The sequence below is a fragment of the Primulina tabacum genome, chromosome 16 (genome assembly GCF_025594145.1).
Source record: "Primulina tabacum isolate GXHZ01 chromosome 16, ASM2559414v2, whole genome shotgun sequence".
Classification (NCBI taxonomy): Eukaryota; Viridiplantae; Streptophyta; class Magnoliopsida; order Lamiales; family Gesneriaceae; genus Primulina; species Primulina tabacum.
The window spans coordinates 5131837-5158897 of record NC_134565.1 but is presented as its reverse complement, the minus strand read 5'-3'; the positions used below and the strand labels follow the sequence as shown (position 1 = coordinate 5158897).

The 27061-nt window shown below is 37.4% G+C and overlaps 2 protein-coding genes, 2 long non-coding RNA genes and 1 pseudogene across 4 annotated transcripts in view; 2 read left to right on the top strand and 3 right to left on the bottom strand.

Moving 5' to 3' along the window:
- Positions 1-27061, top strand: part of LOC142529527 (uncharacterized) — an 83794-nt gene that overhangs the window by 50865 nt on the left and 5868 nt on the right. The gene's annotated exons all lie outside the window — the stretch shown is intronic.
- Positions 145-6116, bottom strand: LOC142530076 (kinesin-like protein KIN-14K). Its single transcript, XM_075635840.1, is given in 21 exon segments — positions 145-541; positions 757-920; positions 1076-1280; positions 1282-1330; positions 1400-1564; positions 1711-1889; positions 1966-2072; positions 2169-2348; positions 2429-2524; positions 2602-2683; positions 2781-3248; positions 3463-3555; positions 3636-3713; positions 3815-3898; positions 3989-4116; positions 4228-4402; positions 4480-4590; positions 4676-4833; positions 4939-5579; positions 5634-5666; positions 6040-6116. Coding segments are annotated over 19 exon segments (2706 nt in total). The 5' UTR covers positions 5030-5579; positions 5634-5666; positions 6040-6116; the 3' UTR covers positions 145-448.
- On the top strand, positions 6890-9162 carry LOC142529754 (NADH dehydrogenase [ubiquinone] 1 beta subcomplex subunit 10-A-like). Its single transcript, XM_075635377.1, is given in 4 exon segments — positions 6890-7027; positions 7029-7251; positions 7329-7399; positions 8865-9162. Coding segments are annotated over 3 exon segments (318 nt in total). The 5' UTR covers positions 6890-6961; the 3' UTR covers positions 7358-7399; positions 8865-9162.
- Positions 12391-13020, bottom strand: LOC142529429 (uncharacterized). Its single transcript, XR_012815896.1, has 2 exons — positions 12815-13020; positions 12391-12778 (listed from the first exon to the last, which is right to left on the bottom strand). It is a non-coding gene; the product is annotated as an uncharacterized LOC142529429 (long non-coding RNA).
- LOC142529340 (zinc finger protein CONSTANS-LIKE 6-like) lies at positions 13580-27019 on the bottom strand (annotated as a pseudogene).

Below are 27061 nucleotides of genomic sequence, written 5' to 3'. Positions count from 1 at the left end.
TTTTAGTCAAAAGCTAGAATAACAAACGAAAAATAATTTGAATCCACAAGTAAACTCAAATAAACATGATCATGAACATCAACAGTTTGAGAAACGAGTTATGAAGTTCTTTTAAGTTCACGTGCTGCAATAAGGGCATTTATAGAAAAGGCTATATAGTATTCACTTGCGGCCGAATTTACAACAGCTGAGGAATAATTACAAAACACTTCCATGAATTTCTATGGAAAAAAAAATCATCTAGACCATATAGGATATGTGTTCAAGCATGGTGTATCTATCTGTCTCTACAATTTCTATTTCTATATGGTACAATGTTTTCCTAAAAAATCAGCAAACTTGTGTCATGAACAAGGTGAGATGTACTAAGAGATATACTCCATAAATTGAGTAAAATGTGGCTTGTGTTAGATAATATATACCTTCATGGTTAGTTTGTACCAAACTGTTAGCCAGTCGACATGTGTTTGAGATCTTTAAGCCGCTGCAGCCTCTCAATCTCACCGTCTTTCTCGGCTATAGTGTCTTTCAAAGATGATACCTATTATGATATCACCAAAAGATTATATCCAGTTAGCACTATATGTTATCTTATATTTGCTTTTGATTACAAGTTAGGAAAAAACAAATGCAAGTTATATTCCCTTATCGGATGCCTTCATTTGAAATCTTGGATCGATCCAATCAGATCACGTGTATTGTACGAAAAATATAATGATGTATAACTTACACTCACATGGAGACCAAGATACTTGCCTGTTCCATCAAGTCCCTTGAATCCCTCACATCTTTGCTGCTTTTTGCTGCACCAAGCTCGACTCCGGATACCCTCTCAGCAAATTTTAACGTACTGATTGATTCAGTGGCGGAACCAATGTCAGGATTAAGCTGAACAAACATTAGTGTCTTTGCCTGGCCACCTGTGTTAAATAAGCAAGATTTTTTTCACGTCAGCTTTTCATATTTCTTGTTTTTCCTCATACTGTTTGGGGAGTAAACTAGCAGGAAAGATGTTCATGTACCTGAAGAATTAATCGAGATAAAGCTTAATTTATTTAAAACAGCTTATCCGTACCTAATGAGCTCTGAAGCACTTGAGTGAGCTTGCTGTTACGGTAGGGGACATGAGCATTCTTTTGTGCCAAAGCAAATATGACATCTCCAAGAGCAGATAAAGATTTGTTTATATGTTGAGCTTCCTTCAGTCTGTCTCCCGTGACCTCTGAACGGTCTACTCTTTCACTTCCTGCTAGATCTACTAAATGAAGGCTGCTTCTTACTAGATGAATTACCCTTCAAATCCGTTCCTCGGGCATGAATGGAGACGACACTGGATAGATGCAACATGAATTTTCACAATAAGTATTAGGAGAAGGTCGGTGTTTTTCAGAACCAATACCTGTGTGATCGACTGCTTCTCTCATTTAAAGCTGTGGCCCCTCTGGCTCTGTTTTTTAGTCCAGTACTCATAAGATATAATACATCCGAAGTTTTGCTGACAGGGTGAATGCTAGCATCTGGGACGGATAGCCCGTTGGGTTGAGTGGTAGCTAAAATCCCAAGTGTATGCAAGTTAAGAAAACGAGTATATAATGCAAAAACCCTTAAATCCAACACTCTCTACATTAAAAGTTTAGAAAAGGAAAAATCTCGAGCCACAAACGAAGTGAAAAAGCAAATTCCTTAAAATGATCACAATGAGAAGGATATCTCTTTTGTGAACCATCATTTGTGAGTAAATCGCGGACTTGTTCATTATATATTTCCACCATCTGAACAGAAATTTCATATGTATAGCTATTCTTCCTACTCTGCGAAATGCGGAAAAGATCGTTTAAAGCTCGGTAATTGACTCCCCATTCTGCTTCAGTTGCTCCATCAGGGCCAGTCTGCATAACTTTACCGTTCACTTCTATGCTGTAAGTAAAAAATATGTTATTTGTTTTATAAATTTTACTTTCTTACCATGGTATATGTTTTCCCAGAACCAGTTTGACCATAGGCAAGTATACACACATTATATCCATCCAAAACAGACTGTATTAACGGTTGCGTATCTGCAAATACTTCAGCTGCATGCATACATTTGAAAAGTCGTATCAAATCAAGATGACGATTTATTCATATAAATAAACACACTACTCTAGCAAAAACATGAATATCAAAACCTTGTGTTGCTGTTGGACCGTATATTTTATTGAACTTAAATGAACGTCGTGCTTCTTTCCCTTGTTTAGATGGATTTGAAACAACTATCTCTCCATTTTCACCAATGTATTCGACAGTCGATTGTTTCTGCTTCTGAACCGCAAGAAAGGGCCTTACACGGCAATACACCCGAATATTCCCTAATTGAATCAAAACACAAATAAGCTTTTCGCTTTGCGGCCATTCATATTACAAAGATCGTGTGCCAACTAGGAGTAACCTTTAAGCTCTTGCAGTTCATTATGCATCTTTCGATTTTCAGCAAGGAGAGAATAATAGTTTTTTGCCGCATCATCCATAGCCTTGATTCTTGATCCTGTACTCACAAGTTAATTCTTATTCATCTTCATCATCTTTAAACAACCAAAACAGTGCCTCAAAATTAGATTCAACCTAAAGTACTGAAGTCTTCAGAATAGTTTTTCTGTGTTCCAACAATTTCTTGCCGGATCGACTCAGATGCAAACCTTAGTTCCTGAACAAATATATTAATTACTACATAAGATAATTTGGGTACTTTTTCCTCCAATGTAAATGATAAGTAGAGATATGATGATCATTTGTTAGCGCACCCGTAAAGCGCCAAGCTGAACTTCCGTGAATGTAAGGTAAACGTGCTCTTTTTTACTCCAACATAGAGATTTTGATTCGGAATATGCTTCAAGCTCCTTCACTTTATTCATAGACTTTGTTAGCTGGCTTACTGCTTCTTCCAGTTTATTCTCAAGCTCCTTCACTTTATTCCTAGACTCTGTTAGCTGGCTTACTGCTGCTTCCAGTTTATTCTCAAGCTCCAGTTGAGATCCTGTTGCTTCGGATTTAAATTGTAAGGACTTCTCTTCATATTTTCTTTTAGCTATTTCTAGTTCTTGTTTTAAAGTCTTGATCTCGTTATCATAATCCTCTTCATGTCTTCTCCTAGCTATTTCGAGCTCTTCTTTCAAATTTGCAATCTCTTGATTGCGGCTCTCTTGTTCTTTCATCAGTCTCTCTACATACTGCTCTTCTACTTTCTTTTTCTCTTCTATATTGTTCTCGCTCTGCATTTAAAATTAGGTTGGCTTTTGATAAAGCTTGGAATGAGCTAAGATTTAAACAAACGTGCAAATGTGCAAAGAAAAGCTTAAGCATCGTCCATAACCTTGTGCAACGAAGAATTCATGAAGGAAAATTGTATTATTATACTAATATATATGAACAACATCAGCATACAGTTTAACACAGAATTCGGTAAAATTGGAAGCGCCATTATACCTGTATCTCTTCACTAGTTCCTGCAGCAAGAGCCTCAAGAACTCTAATTCTTGACTGGTATTTCTCCTCGCGAGCCTTGAAAAGATTATTTTGCTGCAGATCATGATGCAAACATAGATTATGATTGTGTTATTATCATTAATCAGCAACAGAATCATCTTATCAGATAATACCGTGCGCAAATGTTCTGCTTGAGTGGATATCCGTCGCTCTATCTCCTGGACGACTTTTCTCAATAGGCAGGCAACACGCTGAGAATTTGAAGAAAGTAAAATTTATTGAAGGTTTTATTCCCTTTTTCTATGGACTCTAATGAGCTTCTCGAATAAATTTATTTGATTTGTTATCTTACATGAGGTATTTCTCCATTCTTCCGTTCAATACTTTCATCTAAAATACCATTTACAACACATAACAGCGACTGTGTCGGGGCATTCTACATCACAGACACAAATTTCAATTAGGAAAACAGAATCCAAATAACACTATTGAAAGAAATCGAGAACAAGATCGGTCATACACTCACATCTAAGCTATTGGATTTCATCATTTCCGAAATCTTTGCAGCCGGAATATCTGTGTAAGATCCTTGTTTAAGCTGAAATACTTCGTGAAACTTATGTCCAACATGATTAATAAGGGCAGCTGATGGCTCTGCACAGGATCAAGATTGAAAATAAATGAATTCATTGTCAACAAAGTTGCATAACCTGTATTTCTGTGTATACATAAACTGGAATAAAAAGGAAGCAAACAGAGAAATACCGGCCCTTATGGGGCTGCGTAAGACACGTTGAAATTTCGAGTCTGATGCAGAAGTTGGGGAAGTAAGCATTCGAAAGGGTTCATCCCTCTGAAAACTTCCGTTATACCTCCCAAGACTTGGGAGAAAATGAGTTTGAAGCGTTAAAAGGCAGTCCAATACAATTTTCATAGACCCCTTTACAAAGTAAGAATACAAAACGTCAAAAACAAGGTTCATTATTGAGCAAGAGGGCAAGCAATATTCTATACTACCTTTTCCAGGTCTGCTTCTTGAAACCTTGGTAAGCCCAATTTTTCCATTGCTGACAAAAATCTTTGGGCATTTTCTGACCGGGATTGTGAAGAACTTACAGGAGCACCAACCTTACAAAAATTCAGGAAGAAAGCATGTCATATCATAATTTGTATATCCAAAACTCTAAAGCAACTCAAGTAAAGTTTCAGCTACCTCAGTTATAGAACCAGGTTTTAGTTTGTTCAGTAATCGGCACAAAACAGAACCATCCACCAAGAATGCACGTAGTTCTTCATCTGAAGCATTTATTGGCAAGTTCAAATCAGGAAGAACACCGTTTAACCATTCTATCAAAGTTCCCCGCTGCTTAGCTGTAGGAGAAAGATATTGATGGAGAGTAAGCTAACATCTCAGGTTCAACAGTTTTATACGGTGAGAAGATGGGGAATACATAATTTTCTTGCCACTGGTCTCACCATTGTTACTCGAAGAGGGTTCAAAAATATCACCATTTGTAAATGTGGTTGATCTGTTGAATCTAGGATAATCTTTTGCTAGTGGATCCATAGGAAAATTCGTGACAGCTCTGCTTTAGTCACCATTTTGAAGGTGGCAAATAAAAAAACCTGTGCTTTAGCATCTCTAACAAGGTATAACAAACACATGGCCATGAAAAATAGCTCAAGAAGGTCGTTTTTATTAGTTGGTATGAAAAAGTTTTCAAGTGAAAGTAAGAGAACTGTTCTAAGTCCTAGTAACAAAATTTTGGTGCAACTGAAGTGTATCAAATATGTATGCCCATTTTCCTTTGTGTTTAATGTCTCAACAATGTAATGTGGCATTTCGGACATGGTGTCTGACTCGATATGTTTGTGCATAATACAGTAAAAGAAATGATATGTCATCTAAAAAAGAGATAATTCGAACCCGGTGAATCAAAGCAACTGCAATGAACAACCTGTTTTTCACAGAGCAACCACGAACAAGAACTTAATGCTAACTATAACACTATAAGCATACCTTTAGCTGTTAATCTACATATACAAATCTGAAGCTCAATCATTAAAGCTAATGAAAATCCAATCAAACAGAAGCTTCTGCAATCGCTGACTAATGACTGAGTAGAAGGAACCTGAAAAGGCACAAAAGATTATGAACGCGAGAATCAAACAGGCCGATATCGAATTCCTGCTTTTGTTTACACCTAAAGGTAAGAACCCATTATCAAGATGCTGTTGTTTGGGGATGAACAAGCCATTTAGTCTATGCTATACCAATCCAAAAAAAAAAATTCAGGTTTCTGCGTTTCTTCCAAGTTCGAATTCAACAACTTCCCTGAGAAGAAATGATGCCATGTAACATTTCGAGGAATTCAAAATCCAAAATCAACTTGGTCAATCAATGAAATTAGAGTAAATCAGCAAAAAACCAAAAGACTTGGCCCATGCAAATTTCTACGAATCAAGAACTGCCCAGACACTAAATTTCGACAAATTGATCAAAAACCATAAAAAGACACGAATTGGTCAAGAAAAATCGAATCTTTTTCGATGATTTCAACATCCATCACAACAAACCTGAGACTATAGGCCATTATCAGCAATCTTTCAGCTATCTGAAATCTATTTTTACTCTGTGTGTGTGTGAGTTTGTTCTTTTCTTAGTAAAAATCTTACTATTTACTATATATATATATTCTTGGTTGGTTGGTTGGTTGGTCTTCCGCGTACGGTTGGAGTTCCATGGAAACCATGGGGGGTCAAAAATTTGTCAGTTTTCCGTTAACTTAGGACGAGTCTGGCGCATTATATTCTAGTGGTATTAATACTGTGTCATTGTATATTTCAATGTGATAAAGAATGTGATTTGTTACTTGGAATCTAATAATTTCGTGTATTTAAGTTTAGAAATCAAAATTATCCACTTCTTAAGAAATATTTGGATTAAAATACCAATGAAAGTTGGATCAGATACAAAAAAAACTTGTCTTAAAGACATATTGCAATCATCATTTTTGTAAAATCTCGAAAACCTAAAGATCTTTCATAATCTCCTGTTTTTAAAATTCAGGCGCATTAATGGTTTGTTGACACGTTGAAATTATTTCAATATTGAACATTAGACGTATAAGAGTTTCGAATCCAATCTCTTTAGAAAGAAGATCTTTTGTCTCATGGTAGTCAGCTCCAGTCTCCTTACGAAACTTTCGTTATTGGGTTAGCCATACACTTAACATGTTTCTAGCGATTCACATGGCATCATCAAATGATACAGGTATTGGATATGCAGGATTTATAAAATCAGTATCTTTTGAGGTTTTTTCGAAAAAAATTTCAATCTGGGTTGGAGAATCTGGGCCACTCTTCGATATTGGGCCCATTTTACTATTTATGGGTTAATTGGTCATGAACAAAGCCCACAAACAACCAAGGCATTCCCAATTTCACCACCGTCTCAGGGTAAAGCTAGATCATTCTTGGCTGAAACCTAGCTCGGAAAATGGGGAGGAAGAAGGGGGTGATGTTCACCGATGATGGGGCTCCGGATGACTTCGATCCGGAAAATCCCGTACAAGGATCCGGTTGCGATGCTGGAGATGAGGGAGCACCTGGTTAGGGAGAAGTGGATCGACATCGAGAAGGCCAAGATTCTGCGGGAGAAGGTCAAGTGGTGCTACCGCGTGGAGGGTGTTAACCACCTTCAGAAATGCCGCCACCTGGTTCACAAGTATCTCGACGCCACCCGCGGCGTCGGCTGGGGGAAGGACCATCGCCCCCACTCCCTCCACGGTTTGTTCTGACTACTTTTTGTTTCAATTTTTTGGTTTATTGATTTTATTCGTAAATTTGTTTGCTTGTTTATGTAGGTCCTAAGGTGGAGGAAGCTGTGGAATGACCGATTTAGGAGCCGAGTCATGGGTTGTCTGAATAATTTGAGGTGTTGTTTTCTGAATTACCAAATTCTTTGACTGATCATATGAAAGGGTTAACCACTGTAATGTCTTGTATTTTGTGACTTCTTTTTCGGCAAGAGTGTACTATGCATGATCTTGGTGTTTTTTTTTTTTTTGGTATTTCTTCTGTCTATATTTTGAGGTTGGACTGGCTTCACATGAATAGAAAATGGTTGGAATATCATATTTATTCTGCGGATTGAAAGAGTGTAATTCATATTATACACAAGTCATTTGGAGTTCAAAGTTCAGATTTTATTATAATTAGTTTGCAACGTGTTTAAAGTTTGTAGTTATAGCAACCAAATAAATTAAAATTTTACAACTTCTGTTGTTTGAGCTCGAGCTCGATTCATCCTGCAATGCTGCCTTTCTTCCCTCCAATTTTTATCTTTGATAGAATGATATTTTAGTTTTTGAATATCTAGGCCATATAAATTTTAATAATATCGGATTGGTTGACCTTTTTGGTATAAAAAATTCTATACATACCGAGTGGAGTATATTATGTAACTATTTAGCTTAAAAAATTACAGGAGTTTGTTAGATCTCTCACATAACTTATTTTTAGACCTTTGTATCACTTTAACTCAGGTACATGATAAGTTTATGTTCTTCCTGAACTTTTTTTCATTGGCTCCTCTGGCTCATTTATTGAAATACATGAGGAAATTAAATTTAAAATAATTTAGCTAACTATCCTCGAAATCTTTTGAAATGCGTGGCTTGTGAGCTTTGATAAATGACTTGAAAGTGCAATTATTGAGCTTATCTGGTAGTAGGTCTGAAACCATATCTACTTGCTAACTAAAAAACTTGAATCTCTTTGCATTGCCTTGAAGCAACACATTGTCCTGTTCATATATTTAATCTGATCCTTCTTTATGATAAGTATATTGGTGGATATGGTTTTAATATCATCAATATAGATTGGATTGAGAGTTATTTCTTCTATTGGCCCAGACTGGATTGAACCCGGATACCTTTTATTTTGTACCTTTCTAGTTTCTTCATTGTACCTTTTCTTTTGTCTCCTCCTAAGTATTTTTCAGTCATTTTTCATAATGCAAGCAATGTTTAGTCGGTAAAAATGGTTTTATATTACTCTCATGACCATCAAACATGTATTGCAGACCTGGCATGGTTTTAAGTTAGGAATCTTAATTTTATTTGTTCTCATTTTTAGCGCTGCTTATGCTTTAATTGTACCCTGGAAGATATTGTAGGTGAGGAATCTTCAATTTGTTTCCACGAAATGCACCACATTCCCGTACGACCATTTTAAAAATTTGTGCTTGAACTTGAAATCCGCTCACACATTTTTTTATCCACTAATATAAAAGACCAATGAAGGCATGAACTATGTCGGACTATCTGGATACGTGTGGTTAGTAACATGAATTGTTCTAAGGAAAGTTTTTTACAACATGCACATTTTTTCCTCTGCAGCTAATGAAGTTTGTGCGGCAGAGCCATGGAGTGCTGCTACGCAATCTGCCTTTTTTGACAGTTGGACCATAATCTTCATATTGCAGAATGTATGTGAGTTTATTTTGTAGATTTGACTCATTGTTCGCAGCCTCTTCGATGTTCTATGTGAAAGTGAAAGAAGATTCATGATATACGAAGCTGTAATAAATCAGTGAATATTTTTATCTGTCGCCAAAGCAACCTTGTTGGGAGAAAAACCAAGCTGAAATTCTGAAGTAGTGTTATTGTGCATAGTAGTTGTTCTCTTATTATAGTATGATTTTGGTGTATCTATTATATGGCAAGGACTAGGAGCTCGCCTAGTAGATTATTTTTACCCTTTAGTTTTTGATATTGTTCATTTGTTTTTCTTTATATATCCCTCCTTCCACTTAATCTATTAATGTATTGACTGGACCTACTTGTTTGATTTTGTATATTATCATTTTATCGTACAAATCAATAAAGAAAAGTTATATTAGTATTTTTTGTTTGTTGAAATTACATATTATTTTACTAATACATATCAATTTTGGTACTTAATATTATATAATATTTGTGCATTTAGGCAACTGAACCGTAAGTTTGCTATCCTTTATTAGAGTGATTTCTTGTGAGACGATCTCATTAATTTTTATCTACGGATCAACTCTACGGATATTCACAATAAAAAATAATACTCTTAACATAAAAATTAATATTTTTTCATGGATGATCCAAATAAGAGATCCGTCTCATAAATACGACTAGTAAGATTGTCTCACACAAGTTTTTGTCTTTTTATTAATGTTCATAAAATCTATACAAATTTTGATTGTTGAAAACACAATAACTCAATTCATAAACACTAAACATTAATTTTGGCAGCACATTCTATAAGATCTTATTTTTTCATTTACAAATTAAGATTTTTCTTTTTTTAAATAATTGCAAATTATCTGCGTTAGCTATATTAAAAATTTTAATTTCCCTCATCGATGATAGTATTCTCCTGTTCAGCCTGTTTACGGCTCAAAATGAGAGCTATCTTAACATCTATTCATCTGGTTTAAAATTCATTTATTATAATATTTTCCTCTATCCCTTATGTCAAGGTTGTAAATGATGGGAGGCGGTAGCGGGGGGGCGTTCACTAGGCGGTTGAATTTTTTTAAGTAATTTTTTTATAGATAATCATAGATAATCATGCAATATAATCACAAATAGTATATTTTTTTATGTAAAATATGCAATTAAATAATGTTTAAGCACAAAGAAGCTTCATACAGTATAATATCATCTAGATAATATACAATTAATAAAAATTCATCATCATATTAATGTTATTATGCTAACAAAGTAATATAATTAATTTTACCAAAAAACTAAGTTTAAATTTCAAAGTTTCAATTAATTATTCATAATTAGAATAAATAGTAGACTAAACATAACTAATCTTCCAAATCATCTACATATGCACCATCTACCACATCCATGATCCTCTCATCATTGGACTCAAAGCCAACATCTTCTTCATTCTCCTCTTCCGATGTATCTAAATCTTGGTCAAGTTCTCTAACAGGAATGTTCCTTGCACTCGTCCTTTGATGTAGCACTTCATCCGCTCCCGAGGCCTCCGCTACCATTCTTCAAGTAAGTCATGAACCTGGCTTGACCTCATCTTCATCACCATCATCAACAAGCCAACCTTGAGCTTCACTAGCTTGAGAGGATAGAGGCAAATCTCCACTCATTTCTCTTTTACTCTTCTTCTTCATAAGATTGTCATTAAATTTGACATATACAAGATCATTCAATCTTGATGTCTCAAACCTATTCATCTTCTTAGTATGTATCTAAAAATTTAAAACCATTGTTATTAATAAAAAAAAATGATATATAACATAATTTATGAATAAGTTTGGAGTGTCACTACTATAAGTGGACCACCATTCAACTTAAAAAAGCAAAGAGAAAAAAAATAATTAAACCAAAGATGGGTAAAAAAAATACATGTACTAACATCAATAAATATAAAGGAAAAAGATTTATCAGGTCAAAGTCATGGTACACATCAACCTTCTCATATGCTGCGACCGTCATTTTTCTTCCAAAGTTTCCAGATTTACTCTTATACTTCAGCAATTCATCATTAGCAATGGTAGATTGCATATCCTTGTCAGTGGAAAAATTATCACAACACAATTCAAAAACTCATTCATGACATTAGTGTCATTTGATATGCTTGAATCTTTGAAGTAAAAAAAACAGATTCAATAAGTAAGCGACATAATGCAAAGTACTATCAAGTCTACCCTTATACTTCTCATCAATAATCTTCAAAATAGAGATGACATTTTCCTCTTTTTTGAAAAGCTTTTTAATGTTTTCTTTGTCTTTTTTAAGAGCACCCGATAAGAAGGCCATTGAGGGCTTCTTATCACCGTCAACAAGACGTAAAACTTTCACTAAAGGGGTGAAAACATTCAAAGCCAAAGAAACACCTTTCAAAAAGATATACTTGTTACTGTCACTTCCACCGTTTTCCTCTTCACACTGCTCCTTAACTTTGTTTGTGCTCCATTCACCGGATGTAAACATGAGTCTCAATTGATCTTTCTTGTCTTTGAGACTTTCCAAAGTCAAAAATGAAGTAGCAAATCTAGTCACCCGAGCCTCACAATATCACTCTTCTTGGTATATTTCCTCATTATAGCCAAAGTTCTATGATGTGCATAGATGAATATAGCCAAGGCCTTTGCTTTCTCAAGTATTCCGCTAAACTTGAGTAGTTTTCCAATTGCTTCAAGCATGATGTTGATTGTATGAGCTGCACAAGAGGTCCAAAAAATTTGAGGTTGTGTAACCTTCAATAAATCCTCCGTCGCTATATTGTTTGTGGCATTGTCCGTCACTACTTGAACGACATGTTACAAGCCAATCTCAGTGATATATTTTTCAACAAACTCAAATATATAAACCCCGATGTGTGCCTCCATGGATTCTTCAATAGAACCAAGGAATGAAGTCCCTAGCTTGCAATTAACACATATATTCACAATGCTTCTCCTCTTGCGATCGGTCCATGCGTCGGTCAATATTGAACATCCATTTTTCATCCACTCTTCTTCATGTTTTTTTAGAGAAAATTTGGTCCTCTAAACTTCTTGCTTCAAAAGTGGCTCTCTTAAAAGATATTGACATGAAGGTTTGTAGCCCGGACTGAATTGGCCAATCGCCTCTACAAATTTTCTAAAACTTTGATTGTCAATTGAATGAAAAGGAATCCCCGTTTCGTATATCCATCTAGCAACATACTCATGCACATCATTTGTAAACTTTAACTTCAAGGCATCATTTATGTTATGTTGTCTTGCCTTTGTTGGATCGATTGTGGATGTCCACTTATCAATAGGCCGGAGGCTCTTTGGCTTTTTTTTTTAATTATCTCCCACCACTTGACAATCACCATCATCTTCATCAACACATATGTTTACCTCCACCCTTTCTTAATTTAGTTTTTCCACCCTTTGATGCTTTTTATTCTTGCTATTTTCAAGATAGTCTCTCACTCTTTTTTTGTCCTCATCGGATGCTTTAGGACATGCTTCAACTTGTCCTACAATACCCGCAATACGATGTTTCATCCTATAAACTCCCCCTTTAATAAGCCTCTTACACAATTTGCATGTGATCCAATCCATTTTCTCTTTATTATACAACATCTCATATTCCCAAACAATATCATTGGACTATGGCTTAAATTCCAACTCTGGTTGTTTATCTTTTTTCGCCATTAATCTTCAACAATAAATCAATAATAAATTAATAATAGGAAAACAAATTTGATTTTTGAAATAACAAAATTTGAAATATTATAAAAAAAAGTATGATAAATAATAAATATGTAATTCCTAACCTAAATATTCTGACGGCTGGTGGTGGTCGACGGCAGCGACGGGCAGCGGGCGACAAACTGTGTGTGGTGGTTGAGAGTTGAGAGTGAAAACCAAAAATAAAATAAAGAAAGTGAGGTGTGCTAGGGTTTTGATATTTAAAATTAGTTGACTTTGACTAAGTTTTTAAAATCGTTGACTAATTTTTTAAAATTGTTGACTATGTTTTTAAAATTGTTGACTAGGTTTTTAAAATTGTTAACTACAACGTAAAAATATTGATTGTCTGCCTAGCCTGCCTGCTCGCCGCCTCGCCCACATGCTCGTCGCCTCAACCGCCTGCTCGCCGCCTCGACCCGCCTCTCCAACGTCGTAGATCTTGGGCCGTCTAAAACAACCGCCTCATGCATAGGCGGTGCGTCGAGGGCCGCCTACCACCTAGGCACCGCCTAAGCGGCCGTCTCGACCGCCATTTAGAACACCTCCTTCTGTTTTTCGCTATCACAATTAATAAGTGAACTTGAATTGAAGGTTAAATAAGTAACATACGAAACATTCAAAATTATTGTTATGTGCAACTCTCATAATTGTGTCTCGAAATCCATATCTCATCTCAAATATAAGATTTTGACATCAGATAAATTATAAATCATCCATAACAAACGGTACAAGGAATGCTATCTCGGATGATCTGTATCTCATAGAACATATATATCGACAAAGTAATTTTGGGGCAAGCAACAAAAACAGTACAAGGAATGCTATATATAGAAAGATGCATATCTCTTATAACATATATCACCGGATATATTTGAATGTATTGAAGTTATAATACATACAAAACAACGTAGGTTTCCTATATCCGAAATCTTAATGAGAGTATTTCTCTCGATGTAACATAGTATTTAAATGACGTCTCGCGATTGGCAAGACAATTCTTAAGTAATTAGAAATAAACTTTATATTAATTTATTGCATAATAATAGTGTTACAACCTTAGTTGCTAAGCAAGCAAATTAGCAGCTGCGTATATATATATATAGCTATAGTTCACATCTATTTATTTATCAGGTAGGATGGCACTGCTGGGAAAGAAGACCCTAAAAAGCTTGTCCTCTTCACAAATCGACCTTTCATTCTGGGTCTCTTCTCTGCAGTTATTTTCCTAACTTGGTACCTAATCTTCTTGGCGAATAGTCTGGTTCTTCTCTTTTCCATGTATCTTGACACTCTTGCTTCTCTTTTGGCGATTTTGTGTGCACTTCCCCATCTTCCTCTGTATAAATCTCCATCCAAGTTCACACGAAGGTTATATTTTATGCATGATATATTTTTGCTTCTAGTGAAGATTAAAGAATTGAAATTTCATTGTTTGGTACCATGATTTCATAGAGGTTATTTAGCTCGTCGGGTCAAACTCCGGTCGTCCATGGGGAAACCCCAGTTGCCCAGTCTGCCATTACTGCTTCATAGTTGAGGCTCAATAGCATCATCTTATTGACTTGTGTCTCACTTTCGATGTACTCCGCGCTTTCAATGGAGGCTTCTTTTTTCATCTCTTCTCCGTCTTCCCCAGCGATGGAAGAGCAAGCATAATCAAAATCCCAGTTCATTTCCATGTGTAGTGCTGGATCAAAATGACATGCTATCACTGCTTGAGTTTCTTCATCGGCAACTTCATCTTCGACTTTCAGCGTTTTCAAATCTTCTTCAGTCTTTTCCCCTAGTAAGCTCTCAACGTATGCAACAAACTCCTCAAGCTCCATATCAAAATTCAGCAGCTCCGCAAGATTCAAGTCACACTGATCATAATCCGCTTCGTCTGATTCGTTCCTTGTTTCTTTGATGCAAATCTCATCGAGAAAAGGGTCAAAAACCGGAACCCTACAAAGCAGCTGTTCTTCATTCTCCTCAGTAAAAGGATCTTCTCCATTAATCTCTGACACCAGCCGGATCGGGTTGCATGGTGGCGGTTGCAGCTGCTTCGACTTTGCATGTCGTGGAGTCCTCGCCTTCCGAGTGAACCCTTGATGCCAGTGGCGGAGCCACAGTCCTTGCCACCTGGCCCGGGTGGTCTTAAATTTTTTTAAAAAAATTATATGTAAATTTTTGTATAATTTTGGATAAATTTTATATTAGCCCGGGTAGATCAATTTAAAATATTAAAGATTCAAGAGTGTAAAATTCTAGACCGGGTATAGTATTCATGGCTCTGCCACTGCTTGATGCCAAGCTGGAGCTGGAGAAAAATCCATCACTTGGTCAACCTTAAAAGACGAGGTATCCAGTCTAGCCCTTTCGTGCATACTCGCCAACTGGTTGGCTGAATGCACCGCAACATCACAGGCTTGGCATAGGAAAGCATCATCAGCAGCGCAAAACCATCGAGCCCTCTTCCTCAAACAGCTCTCGCAAGCTCTTGCAGTCTTGCCTACAATGGCGTTTGCAGCTTTGATTCATCGATATAATTCATAGCTCTATTGTTATAATTATATGTTCATTATTCAATCAAACAGAACTTGATTTCCAGGTAGAAAAGCAGGGTTTTTTTTTTCTCTTTTCTTTCCCCTTGATATATGAGCTTAATAATGAGGTTGATTGACCCACAAACGACGCTTTTAGTCATGCAAAAACGTTTCTTGAATACCTTAACTGATATTTTTTGTGATTTCATACAGTGGAAGATTAACTGTTTATACACCAGGGGACCCACAGGCCGTTCTTATCTGGTTTTTGATCGGCTAGAATATTCGATAATCTTAAATCTTGCATTCTTATTGGTCATGCATCATTATTATGGATTTCTTGTGGAGCCAACAGATGGGGAAGGGGCGCGAAATGACAGTTTCCCCTCTCATTACCATTCACAAATATGAGAGAAACCTTAAGGTTTGATGTTTATATTTTGTGGCTCAATTATTTGATGTTTAGAATAACACTCTAATTGTGGTCCTCGGGTTGTGGTGTGGCACCGGAAAATGACAAAAATCATTGAAAAATGCATATATGGCGATGAACATGTGATACCTCGAAAATGGCACGGTTCATCCTTGGATTTGGAAGGAGAAGAAAGACCAGGAACACAGAACTGATCCCTAGAAGCCAAGAGGAAATTGGATGGAAGCCAGCACGAGCAAAGAAAAAGTATCATGTTTTAAACCACATCGGGCATGCATCAACCCGAGAAACCTATCAGACTACTACAGAATCATATAAGTCTGGGCACATGGCCTCAATCGAGCAACACAAGAAGACTAAGTCAATTGATCATGGAATCTGTCCACCGATAATCAAGGGACATGTTTCCATCCACGTTCTCATATCATGTTGAAGCCAAGGCCTGGACCACGTCCTCACATTGTGGCCATTACCTGAGCATCTCGGAGTTGTCACCAACTCTAGTACTTTATAAATACCCCCAACATATGTAAAATAAGAGAGTTCACTTTTCATTCTCACAGGCACTCTCTACATATTTATTTAAATGGATTTTCTTTCCTTTGCGTGCATATTTGACTTACTTGAATGTCAGAGTGGCCACGTTGTAAACCCTTATGACACATCTCTAATGTTTTTTGTTCTCAGGTAGACATGTTATCCAATTCGGGTTCATCTTACCAGGTCAACAGATTGTACAGGGAAAGAACACATCTCTGCCCGAGAAATTGTCCGCTCAGCTCACCTAATTTTCCCGAGCAACATCATTGGCTCCATCTGTGGGAAATCATATCTATAGATGTAGATATGGTTTTCACCCAAAAATCAGCCCAAAGGGATTCTTCTGGAAGGGAGACCTCGAACTCGGGGGATCCCCGGGGGAATCTGCCCCCAAGGTTCCTCAACAAACCATTAATGTTGCTCCCAAAGAAGAGTCATTGGCGAAACAAGAGTCCCCAGCTAGAGTAGGAGATGTCTGAGGATGAATCTCATCCTCGAGGTTGGTCGTGAAAAAATGATGAAAGCTCTAAGGCTGGCTCAAAGGATCTTACACTGACCGAGGAATTAGAAGAGCTAGGAAAGAAGGTGAAGAGATTAGAAGGACAAGTCAGGTCCTCTCATACTGCCCAATCCGGGTCAAATGGATGTCCTTTCTTTACCAAAGTAGTGAATGAGCCCTTACCCATTCACTACAAGTCAGCCAAGATCGGGACTATGGTGGACATACTGATCCAGAGGAGCACCTGACTCGGTTCGAGAACATGACTATGTTGCACTGTTATGAAGACAAAATCAAGTGTAAAGCTTTTCCAACCATGCTGGTGGACTAATCCTAGCGTTGGTTCGAGAAACTTGAGCCTCAAAGCATTCATTCCTTTGAGGACTTCAATAACATTTTCTTGCATCACTTGAGCAACAACAAGAAGTATAAGAAAGACCGTCTTTTGTCTGTTCGAAGTAAAGAAAGATAAGGATGAATTCTTGCGACCATACATCTATCGGTTTAATAAAACCGTCCTATAGGCACCATCATGTGCCCCCGAGACCAAGACTATAGCTTTAACTCAGGGGCATCGGGAAAGAGATTTTTTCCGGTCCCTGGTGAAAAATTTAATCCGGGACTTTGAAGATCTTTTGCCCTGAACGAAGAAGTACATCAACATGGAAGAGGCCTATACACAAAAAAGAGAAATTGTAAAGAAAGAAAGAGGAGATCGGGCATGACCGGGTGTAGAGAGGAAACCCTCTTAGGCATTTTTCCCAATATATGCCCTTGAGTGTTTCAAGAGATCAGGCAGTATATATTTGTGATGAGGATAGGGCTATGCCAAAGCCTTCACAGCCCCCTAGACCAGTAGAGGACAAGGAAATTTTGTGCATTTCATCAGGAATATGCCCATGATACCAGCAAGTGCAAGAAATTGAAGTAGGTCCGTTCCAGGCCAAGCTCAACCGAGGCCGGTACGTCGACGAAAAGAGCCCTGGGACCTCCATGGGTGCCCAAGAGTTCAGGTCCTACTTTTCCATCAAATATCCAAGGTTTTCAATCTAAGCCAGGAGGCCAGGATGACCACTTATGAGGAGACAAGGACCGAGAATATAGAGACCAAGGAAAGTACCCCACTCTAGGAGTGATTAAGATGATCTCAGGTGGATCTACAGATGAAAAATCTAATCAAGCTCCAAAGGATTGGAGTCGACAAAAAAGCTTGGGAGTGGACGATGCTGCCCGGGGAGATAGTCCAGTGATCATCTTGGTCCTCGAGATCTGCAACGCATCAGCGTACCTCACAATGATTTCCTGGTCATCCAAGCAATGATCTCCAATTGTGATATGATGCAAGTGTTCGTAGATTCATGGAATTTGGTCAATGTCATATTCTAGGAAGCTCTTAACCAAATGGATTTAAGGGGTTATAAGTTGGAACCAGTGGAGACAGTTGGGTCCGAGAACTTGAAGAAGATGGTTAGGACAACATTCACGATGGTTAATTCGCCATAACATCATTTGGGAAGGCCAACCATGAATGTCGCTTATCATCAGAAAATCAAATTCCTCGTGGAAAACAAGGTGGGATAAGTCCAGGGAGATCAGTCATCCTCCCACAAATGTTATGCTGAATAAACAAGAGGACAATGAGATAAAAGGATGATAAAAGGCCGGGCTAGAGAAAGGTGCACCCGATTGGGGAAGTACATGCGATGATGGAGGACGAATGGGAAGGAGTGGATCTAGTTCCCCAGCAACTCGGGAAAACAACCAAGGTGGCCCGGGATCTTGAACCATCTACCCGGGCCGAGTTGCTGACTTGATACCCCTTGTCCCGAATTGTAGATATTTATTTTGCTCTTGCAGCCTATCCATAGCACCATGAAGCTTGGCAATGTAACGTTTCTGCATTTCCTATCTTTCTTTAGCAAGTTGAGCCTTAAGGGTTGCAATCTCTAGATTTGGTTGTCGAAGGCAAGCTGACGCATGCGAAGAGCGGCTTGAGTAAGTGTATGAGGGGTGGTCATTTACTAGAATAAATTGAATTAAAAGGCTTAGAATCATAATAATGGAAAAAATCAAAATTACAACATCAGATAGGGGGTCGAACAGAATATTTCGTGGGATTTTCCAAAAGTGGCAAATTTAAAAATTTTCGCATAGATTGAAAGTGTGGAATACCGGATGGAACCAAGTTTTGAGATTTCTATTCAAGGATACATGTCATTCAAATATTCCCACAAATGGTAACAACTCGAATTTAGAAATCTAAACAATGGAAAATAAGTTTGATTTGCCAGAACGATTCATATAAGAAGGCATTGGGCTTTTAACAAAATTTTACGAAGTGATTCAAAGCCTTCAGACTCAGGTTACGAGATGCTTTTTTTGCATGTCCTCTATTAACATCCCATCAGGATTATGAATCTGATGACTATGTTATCATTTAAATGTCACGCCCCCGAGACCGAGGTGTAAATGACATCTGGTATTGTTTAGCAACAATAAACCTTGTAGCAAAAAAATAGTCAAAACTAGACTATTTCATAAAAGAACGTCATCTGTACATATGCATAAGTTGAATAAGACGGAAACTATTCTTAAAAAGAAAATGTGCATAATGCGGATGCTGTTACAAATAAACTTATAAACTTGAGACTAGGGACTTGATCTCCATAATTCTGAATATCTTCACCAGCCCCAAAATTGGTCTTGCTCCTCATCTTCTACTTGTTCTTCACTTTTATATGTGTACGGGAGTAAGTGGTGAGAATTTTGAGAAAAAATTAGCCAGTGTGGGCCGATCGAATACCGATATATCAAATAATACATATACATATTTTCAAATTAATTATTTTTCAGAGCAGAATTCGAAAATTGGAACTGACAAAGTTCAAAACTTATATCGTATCAGATGATCAGATCATATCAAAATAGAATCTTAATAGAACAAAGTATTATTAAATTCGAATAACATACTGTATACGGATCTTAGGCTCTCTCTGTGTAGAACCCGTAAATCAGTAGACGTATAAGCCATGCATAATTCTAGATTTTTAAATTTAATTGACTTCATTGCATGATTATTTTAAATGCATTTATTTGAAGTTAATTATTCATTATTTCAGTTCAGTAGTTTGATTTTTTTTTAGCATTTCAGTATTTTCAGTGAGGCCGGACCGGAGTTGGAGTTTTGAGATAGAATTTAAGATTTGAGAAATATTTCCAGAAGTTAATTTAGCTAGTAACTAAGTTCATTTAAGTTAGAAAGGAAGGTTTGAAGATTTAATTTAATTATTTGAGGTGATTAAGAAATGAACTCATTTAAGTTATTAAATTAAGGGGTTAGCTCACTAAATTATTTAAAGGATTAGTAAGGCTTTCAAGGATTATTAGTTGACTAGATAATCAACATTTCCCTTTATTTTATCATGCATTTTTCGGCCACCCTTAGTGCTAGAAGATTCATTTTCCAACTCACCAACTTTGACCAATTCTTTGCATGTAATTAGTAGGATAATTCTAGGATTTTTGGGAGCACAATTTAATTAAATAAATGAACATATCCTAGTCTAGAATCAAGCTAAATTTCGGCCACCACCTCCTAGAAGCATCCACCAACTCATTTGATATCAATTCAAAATTCAAATTCAAAAGGGGAGTGGACTTGGTCTTGATATGATCCTATTTTTGTGCACCCTTCTCCTCACCTTCATAACCATCACTCCCCCCTCCACCTCCACCGAAAATAAGACCCCTTTTCAGTAGAAAAAACGTGGATAGCAGCTAGGGAGAAAGGGAGAAAAATCGAGAGCCAAGAAAGGTAGAGAAGCTAGCCACTCCGTCTCCTCCGCGCCGTCTCGTCTCTTCTTTTCGTTTTCTTTCGAAACGAAACCAGGCATGTCTAGATTTCTTTCAAACCTCAATCAAGTCATATTATCATTTATTTTTCAGTACATGATCATGTTTTAGCAAGCAAAAACCGAGATACATGTCAAAATATTTTGGAACACACATGCAGAATTTCGGCTCTTCATGGCAAGCTTCACGTTTTTCTGAGTTTTGTGGTTTCAGGTGATTGGTTCGATTCCAGGCTCCCAAGGCGGCTTGTATACATGTAGTAGGATGCATTAGGACCATGTTGGTCCATTCAAACCAGCCCCATGCTTGCTGGAAATTCAGAATGACAGCAAGTTCCCCATAAGTGCAGAAATGTGATTCGAAATTCAGTTTGGATGTCAAGGAGGAAGGATCTGATCTTGGCTGCCCCAAGGGCCTTTAGCCATGGTTGGATCACTTCCCTAGCATGTCTAAGACGTGACTAAGTCGCCCTTTTGGTGGCTTGGTCCATGGCTCATCGGTTTTTAAATAATCAACAAGAACAGCCCCTTTCCCCATTCGGCCCTTCCATTTTTCAGCATATGGTTCGTTTCTTTTGTGGCTTGGTGTGGATCTTGGTTGGCCTATGGCCCTTAGCCACGGTTCATATCATGCTCCTAGATGTCTAGATCGTGCCATGGTCAATCAAATGGCCACTGGAACGACGCAAGACATCGATCATAGCATAAACACTACACACGCATGCACGTTGCTCTCGGTTGGACCCTTCGGTTAAGATTTGGTGTGATGCGGATTGTGGCTGGCGTAGGGCCCTTAGCCATGGTTCAAATCATTCCTTGGGATGTTGGTAAGAGTCTCTGGTCGGTGGTTCACGCCCCTAATGGCCGATAGTCTCGAAACCAATGCAAGTCTTGTAGTGCGCAGCTGCTGTATTTTTTTTGACAGCAAGTATGCTGCTGTTCAGAAGCGTCGTTTGAGTTCTTGGTTGGCTTTTAGCCCATGGCCTTGGACTGGACAGTGCCTCATTGAGTTGGGAAGGTCATGTTTTCGACCGTTTGTCATTTGGATCATTTTTGAGGTCGTACGAGAATTTACGGTGCAATGTGCCAAATTGACTCTCGAAAGAGCGTTTCGTGTTTTGGCCTCCATTCCACCTAGATTTCGACTCTATCATTTTAGGAACATTATTTTATGATTTTTCAGCGTATTTTAATCATGACTATACGTCGGTTCAGTGTCGGTTCAGGTTGGCTCGGAGTCATGATTAAATGCGAAGTCATTAGGCGTCATAGTCGCATCTTTTGAACGTAAATTGCATAGTTGGTCATGTTTAAGCTATTGCATATTTTTCATGGCACAGTTAGGTTGCAGCGAGCCTGGGAACGATCCAATCCAATCCAGTTGGTAAAATTACAGGAATTTTCATTATGCCAGTTAATTATTTTACGTGCATTAAATAGAAAATGATTATTTTTGAGATTTATGCGATATGGCTTGTGGTTCATTCACTATGTGGGAGTGTTATTTTATACGGTCGCCAGTGACCGATCAGTTCAGTATGGTACCACCCGGTCGCCAGTGACCGGCCAGCTCAGTTCAGTTTCAGCCTCCCCGGTAGCCAGTTACCGGTCAGTTCAGCTTAGTGCAGTGGCCACAGGCGTAAAACATAATCTCAACAGAAAATTTTATCAGTTATTTCAGTACAGGCTCCAAGGAGCAAATATTTTTACAGTGATTTCCAGTTCAGTTATGCACGTATTATAATTGCTCAGTACAGATTATTTTCAGTATGCCTCAGGACAGGATATTTTATCTCATGCATATTTTAAATTCAGATTTTTACTCGTTACCTGCGATTTATGCATGCTGAGTCTTTAGGCTCACTAGACTTGATTGTTGTAGGTACTGATGAGGCCAGGGCCGAGGGCGGGGACCAGTGAGCCAGCTTGGGTCGGCAGTAGTGGCACCCGAGGACCTCAGAGCAGCAGTTGTTATTTTCTTCGCAAACAATTTTTATCAGTTGTTGGATATTTTTAAATCGTTGTTGTTGGCAAAACTTTGATTTTCTTCCGCTGCAATATTTTGAAATATTGAACTTGATTCACCAGTGATTTTATGAATGAGGCCATTTAAGTTCTTTTAAAAAGAAAATTTTTAATTTTTCCGCAAATTTCCAAGCAAGTAGTTCGAGGGCCTTCACACTCTGGGGATCCCTATGAGGCATTTTCCCTCATAAAATTTCCCGATGTACCATTATTCGTAACAAACAAACTTACCCTATTGGAACGAAATAGACAGATCAAATCGGAACGAATCGGAATGGAACTTAGCATAAGATACATAACAAAGTGTATAGCAATACATACAGAAGAAAAACATACAATAATTTATTGAATTTTAAAATATATACAAGTATTTAAAGCATAAATAAGACCAATTATCGAAATTCGAAGGTGCGAAATGAACTCGGTTGATGTTTGATCGTTACCCTGGCTGAACATGGACACGGTTTTAGATAGTACCTTTAACTAGTGTTTGTGCGTGATCCTCTCTCGTGTATGTTATTGAAAAGCTGGAAATCGGTCAGTACAATAGCCCCTAAAAATCTGCTTGCCATGCACCGATGTATCACCTGAAAAAAAAAGAAAAAAAAGAAGCCTAGTGCTTGGACTTTTTGGCTCGAACTCTAGTAGAGCTTGGTTCGATTCTTGATAGAGGCTTGGCTTGAATATCAGTGGTTAGTAGGATAGAAAGATGCTTCAAAATATTATTTAGCAGCTGCACAAACTTGGCTAGCACATTAGCCTTTGTTCTTGTTTGAGAGTGGTCGAATTCTTGGTGATTTGTAATGGATTTTTTTGAAATAAAATCTTTCTAGCACCTAATGAGGTATTTATAGGCTGGATTTTGGCATGCCAAGGGTTGGTTATGGCTGAAACCATGGTGCCCAAGCAGCCACCATGTGGTCAAAGTTTTATCCACAACCAAAAGTCACATTTTGGCACTCAATGTCCGCTTCTTACATCTTGATTAAGTCCAACTCTTAGGTCATCAATTGGCTGCATTTTTGGACATCTTGGGATATCATGAATGGAGCTATTTCGAGCTTGTGACTTGAGTTAATGAGCTGGGGCTTTGCTTCCACGAGCGGCTACACTTTGGCCCTTGTAGTTTTGCTTCATGTCGAATTCTTTCGAGCTAACTCCTTGAGATTTTTGAGTTAAAAGTTTAAGTGTAAACTTGGGCTTTCATTTAGTAAGTTTGAGCTGAAAAAATACCGAGTTTTTATTATGTACGTGATCTGATTCAAAATCGAGTCCTCATAACTACACCCCTTATTGGAAGTTTTGTCCTCGAAAATTGAGTTTGGTTAATCTTTAAAAAGGTAAGGTACCAGGTGCGCATATTATCTTCTATTTCCCATGTTTCTTCTCTCTCGGTATGGTTATACCATTGTATTTTGACATATGGAATGGTCTGACGTCTTAGGAATTGGTCTTTGGTGTCCACTATACAGATAGAGACTTCTTCATATTTGAGTTCTTCGTTCAAGTTTTAATCTATTAGAAATGGTGCGATTCAAGAATATGGTTCGGGTTAGGAATATATCTTCTTAGTTGTTAAATGTGGAATACATTGTGAATTATTGACATGTTTGGTGGTAAGGTCAATCGGTAAGTTAAGGTTCCTACTTTTCCGAAAATCTCGAAGGGTCCAACATAAATTGGATTTAGTTTTCAGGATTTGCTGAATCGAATTACTCCTTTCACAGGTGATACCTTCACATATGATTTTTCATGGACTTCAAACTCTACCAGTCTTGTTTTCAAATCAACCCAGCTCTTTTGTCGATCTCTTGATCACTTGATTTTATCCCTGATGATAGCTACTTTAACAATAGTTACTGGAACAAGTTCACGTCTCGTGATAGCTTTCTCCCCAATTTCATCCTAGTATAGAAGTCACCTACACTTTCATCCATAAAGGGCTTCATAAGGAGCCATTTTGATATTGTGGGGTACTTGTTATCATAAGAGAATTCTATTAGAATAAGATGTTCTCTCCAATTTCCAAAAGTCAAGGAGACATGCCCTCAATATTTCTTCAGGAGTTTGTATTGTCCTTTAGTTTGGCCATCCGTTTAGGGGTGATAGGTCATGCTGAGAGGGACCTTGGTCCCACGGCTTCTTGAAACTTTTCCAGAATCGAGACACAAATCTTGGGTCTCTGTCGGATAATATGCTTGCCAGAACACCATGTAATCTTAATATGTTGTCCATGTATTGGGTGCATAGTTTTTCTAGATTGTAGTTCATTCGAAAAATGTGTAGATTTGGTTAACCTATCGACGATTACCCAAATTCCATTGATGTTTAATATACACAAATATCCTTTCATCCATAGAACTTCTTTCTCATCAGTTTGAAATTTTTTGCCTTTTCTTTTTTGTAGTTGTTCCCTAATTTTTGTCAAGGAGAGATCTTGGTTTTGTTTCAGTTTGATTGATTCTTGAATGCATGGTTGGTCGGAAATAGAGGCTAAATTTAATCTCCCCATGTCCTTTCGGCTTAGCAGATCAGCAATATTTTTTTGCCTTCCTCGGATGATAGTTGATTGTTAAATCATGATCCTTCAAGAGTTTGATCAATTGTCCATGTCTCATGTTCAATTCTTTTTGTGTGAATAAGTATTTGAAACTTTGGTGATTAGTAAATATCTCGTATTTGGCACCATATAATAGTTCCTCTAGATTTTTAGTGTCAATACAATTGAAGCTGATTCAAGATCATATGTTGGTTAATGTTGCTCATAAGGTTTTAACTGGATTTACGATAAGCAATTACTTGCTCATCTTGTGTGAGCACACATTCCAACCCTCTTTTTGACGCACCACTATAAATCGTGAAGTTGTCGCCTTCTTCGGGGAGTACTAATACCGAGGTAGAAGTGAGTTTCTTTTTCAAGACCTCGAAAATCTTGTCACATTCTTTACTCCAAACAAATTTAGAGTTTTTATGTGTAAGTTTAGGGAGAGGAATGACTGTTGAAGAAAATCTTTTGAAAAATTTTCTATAGTAGTTAACCAAACCTAGAAAGCTATGGACATCTGTTACTGTTTTTGGTTGACGCCAACTCATGATTGCTTCAACTTTCTTGGGATCTACTTATATGCTCATTTCAGAGATTACGTGACCTACGAAAGTGACGCTCTTTAGCCAAAATTCACATTTCTTGAATTTGACGTATAATTCTATCTTTGAGCGTCTGCAGAGTGAGACGAATATGTTCCTTGTGATCTTCCTCACTTGGTGAATACACAAGAATATCATTTATAAATACTACTAGAAACTTGTTAAGATATGGCTTAAACACACTATTCATGAGGTATGAATGCCACTTGAGCATTGATCAAACCAAACGACATTATCGTGAATTCATAGTGTCTGTATCTTGTCTTGAAGGTATTTTAATGATATCTCCTGCCTTGACTTTCAGTTGGTGATAGTATGACCTTAGATCGAGCTTTGAAAAGACTTTTGCTCCTTTTATTTGATCGAAAAGGTCATATATTCTAGTTAGAGGTTATTTATTTTTTAATTGTGATTTTATTTAGCTCTCTGTAGTTTATGCATTACATCATACTCCCGTCTTTCTATTTCACAAACAACACGAGAGCTCCACATGGAGATGCACTAGGTCGGGTATGCTTTTTGTCCAACAATTTATGGAGTTAATCCTTTAATTTTTTTAGCTCTATTGGTGTCATTAGGTATGGTGCCATTTAAATAGGTGCCGGACCAGAGATCAAATTAATGTCAAATGTCACCTCTCTTTCAGGAATTATGCCAGGAAGTTCCTCGGGAAAGACATCTGAAAATTCTTGAATGAGTGAGATATCTTCCAATCTTAGGGAAGTTTCTTCACTTACCTCGCTTATCATTGCTAAGTAAATTTTTTCATTGCCTTTTATGGCCTTCCAGGTTTGTGATGCAAATAAAAGAGATCTTTGTTCCTTGGATTTTCCATGATAAACAATTTCTTATTGGTGCATCTTCAGCGTTTTGTCCCCCATAATGGTTGGAACATAGATTCCAAGAGCAATGAAGCTCCTGTATTGTTGATTGGTTTACTGGCTCATTGAGTTCATGATATTCTATCTATACTTGAAGGCGATAAATTGTTTTGTTAAGTTTGTCTTCTCGGTATTTGAGTACAATAATCCTACCTTGGGATTCTTCAAATTTTTCCTTTGTGATATCATGTTGTCGTTCAGATTCAAGGTAATAAGTAGCACAGCGTCTAACTTTTTCACCCAATCTCTTATCTTCTTCTCGAGCTTGGTAAAGGTCATCCTCCAAGTACACGTTTGTTCCCATCCAGTTGGTAGTTATCTCTTTCCAGCTTGCCATTTCTTTCCCTTGATGCCCGTATGTTAAATCCTTGGTGCTAAGTTGTTCTTGAAGTTCAAAGATAAAAGCTTGGACATCCATGTCCTATACATGAGAAATGTGAAAAATGGTTTAGCTTATAGG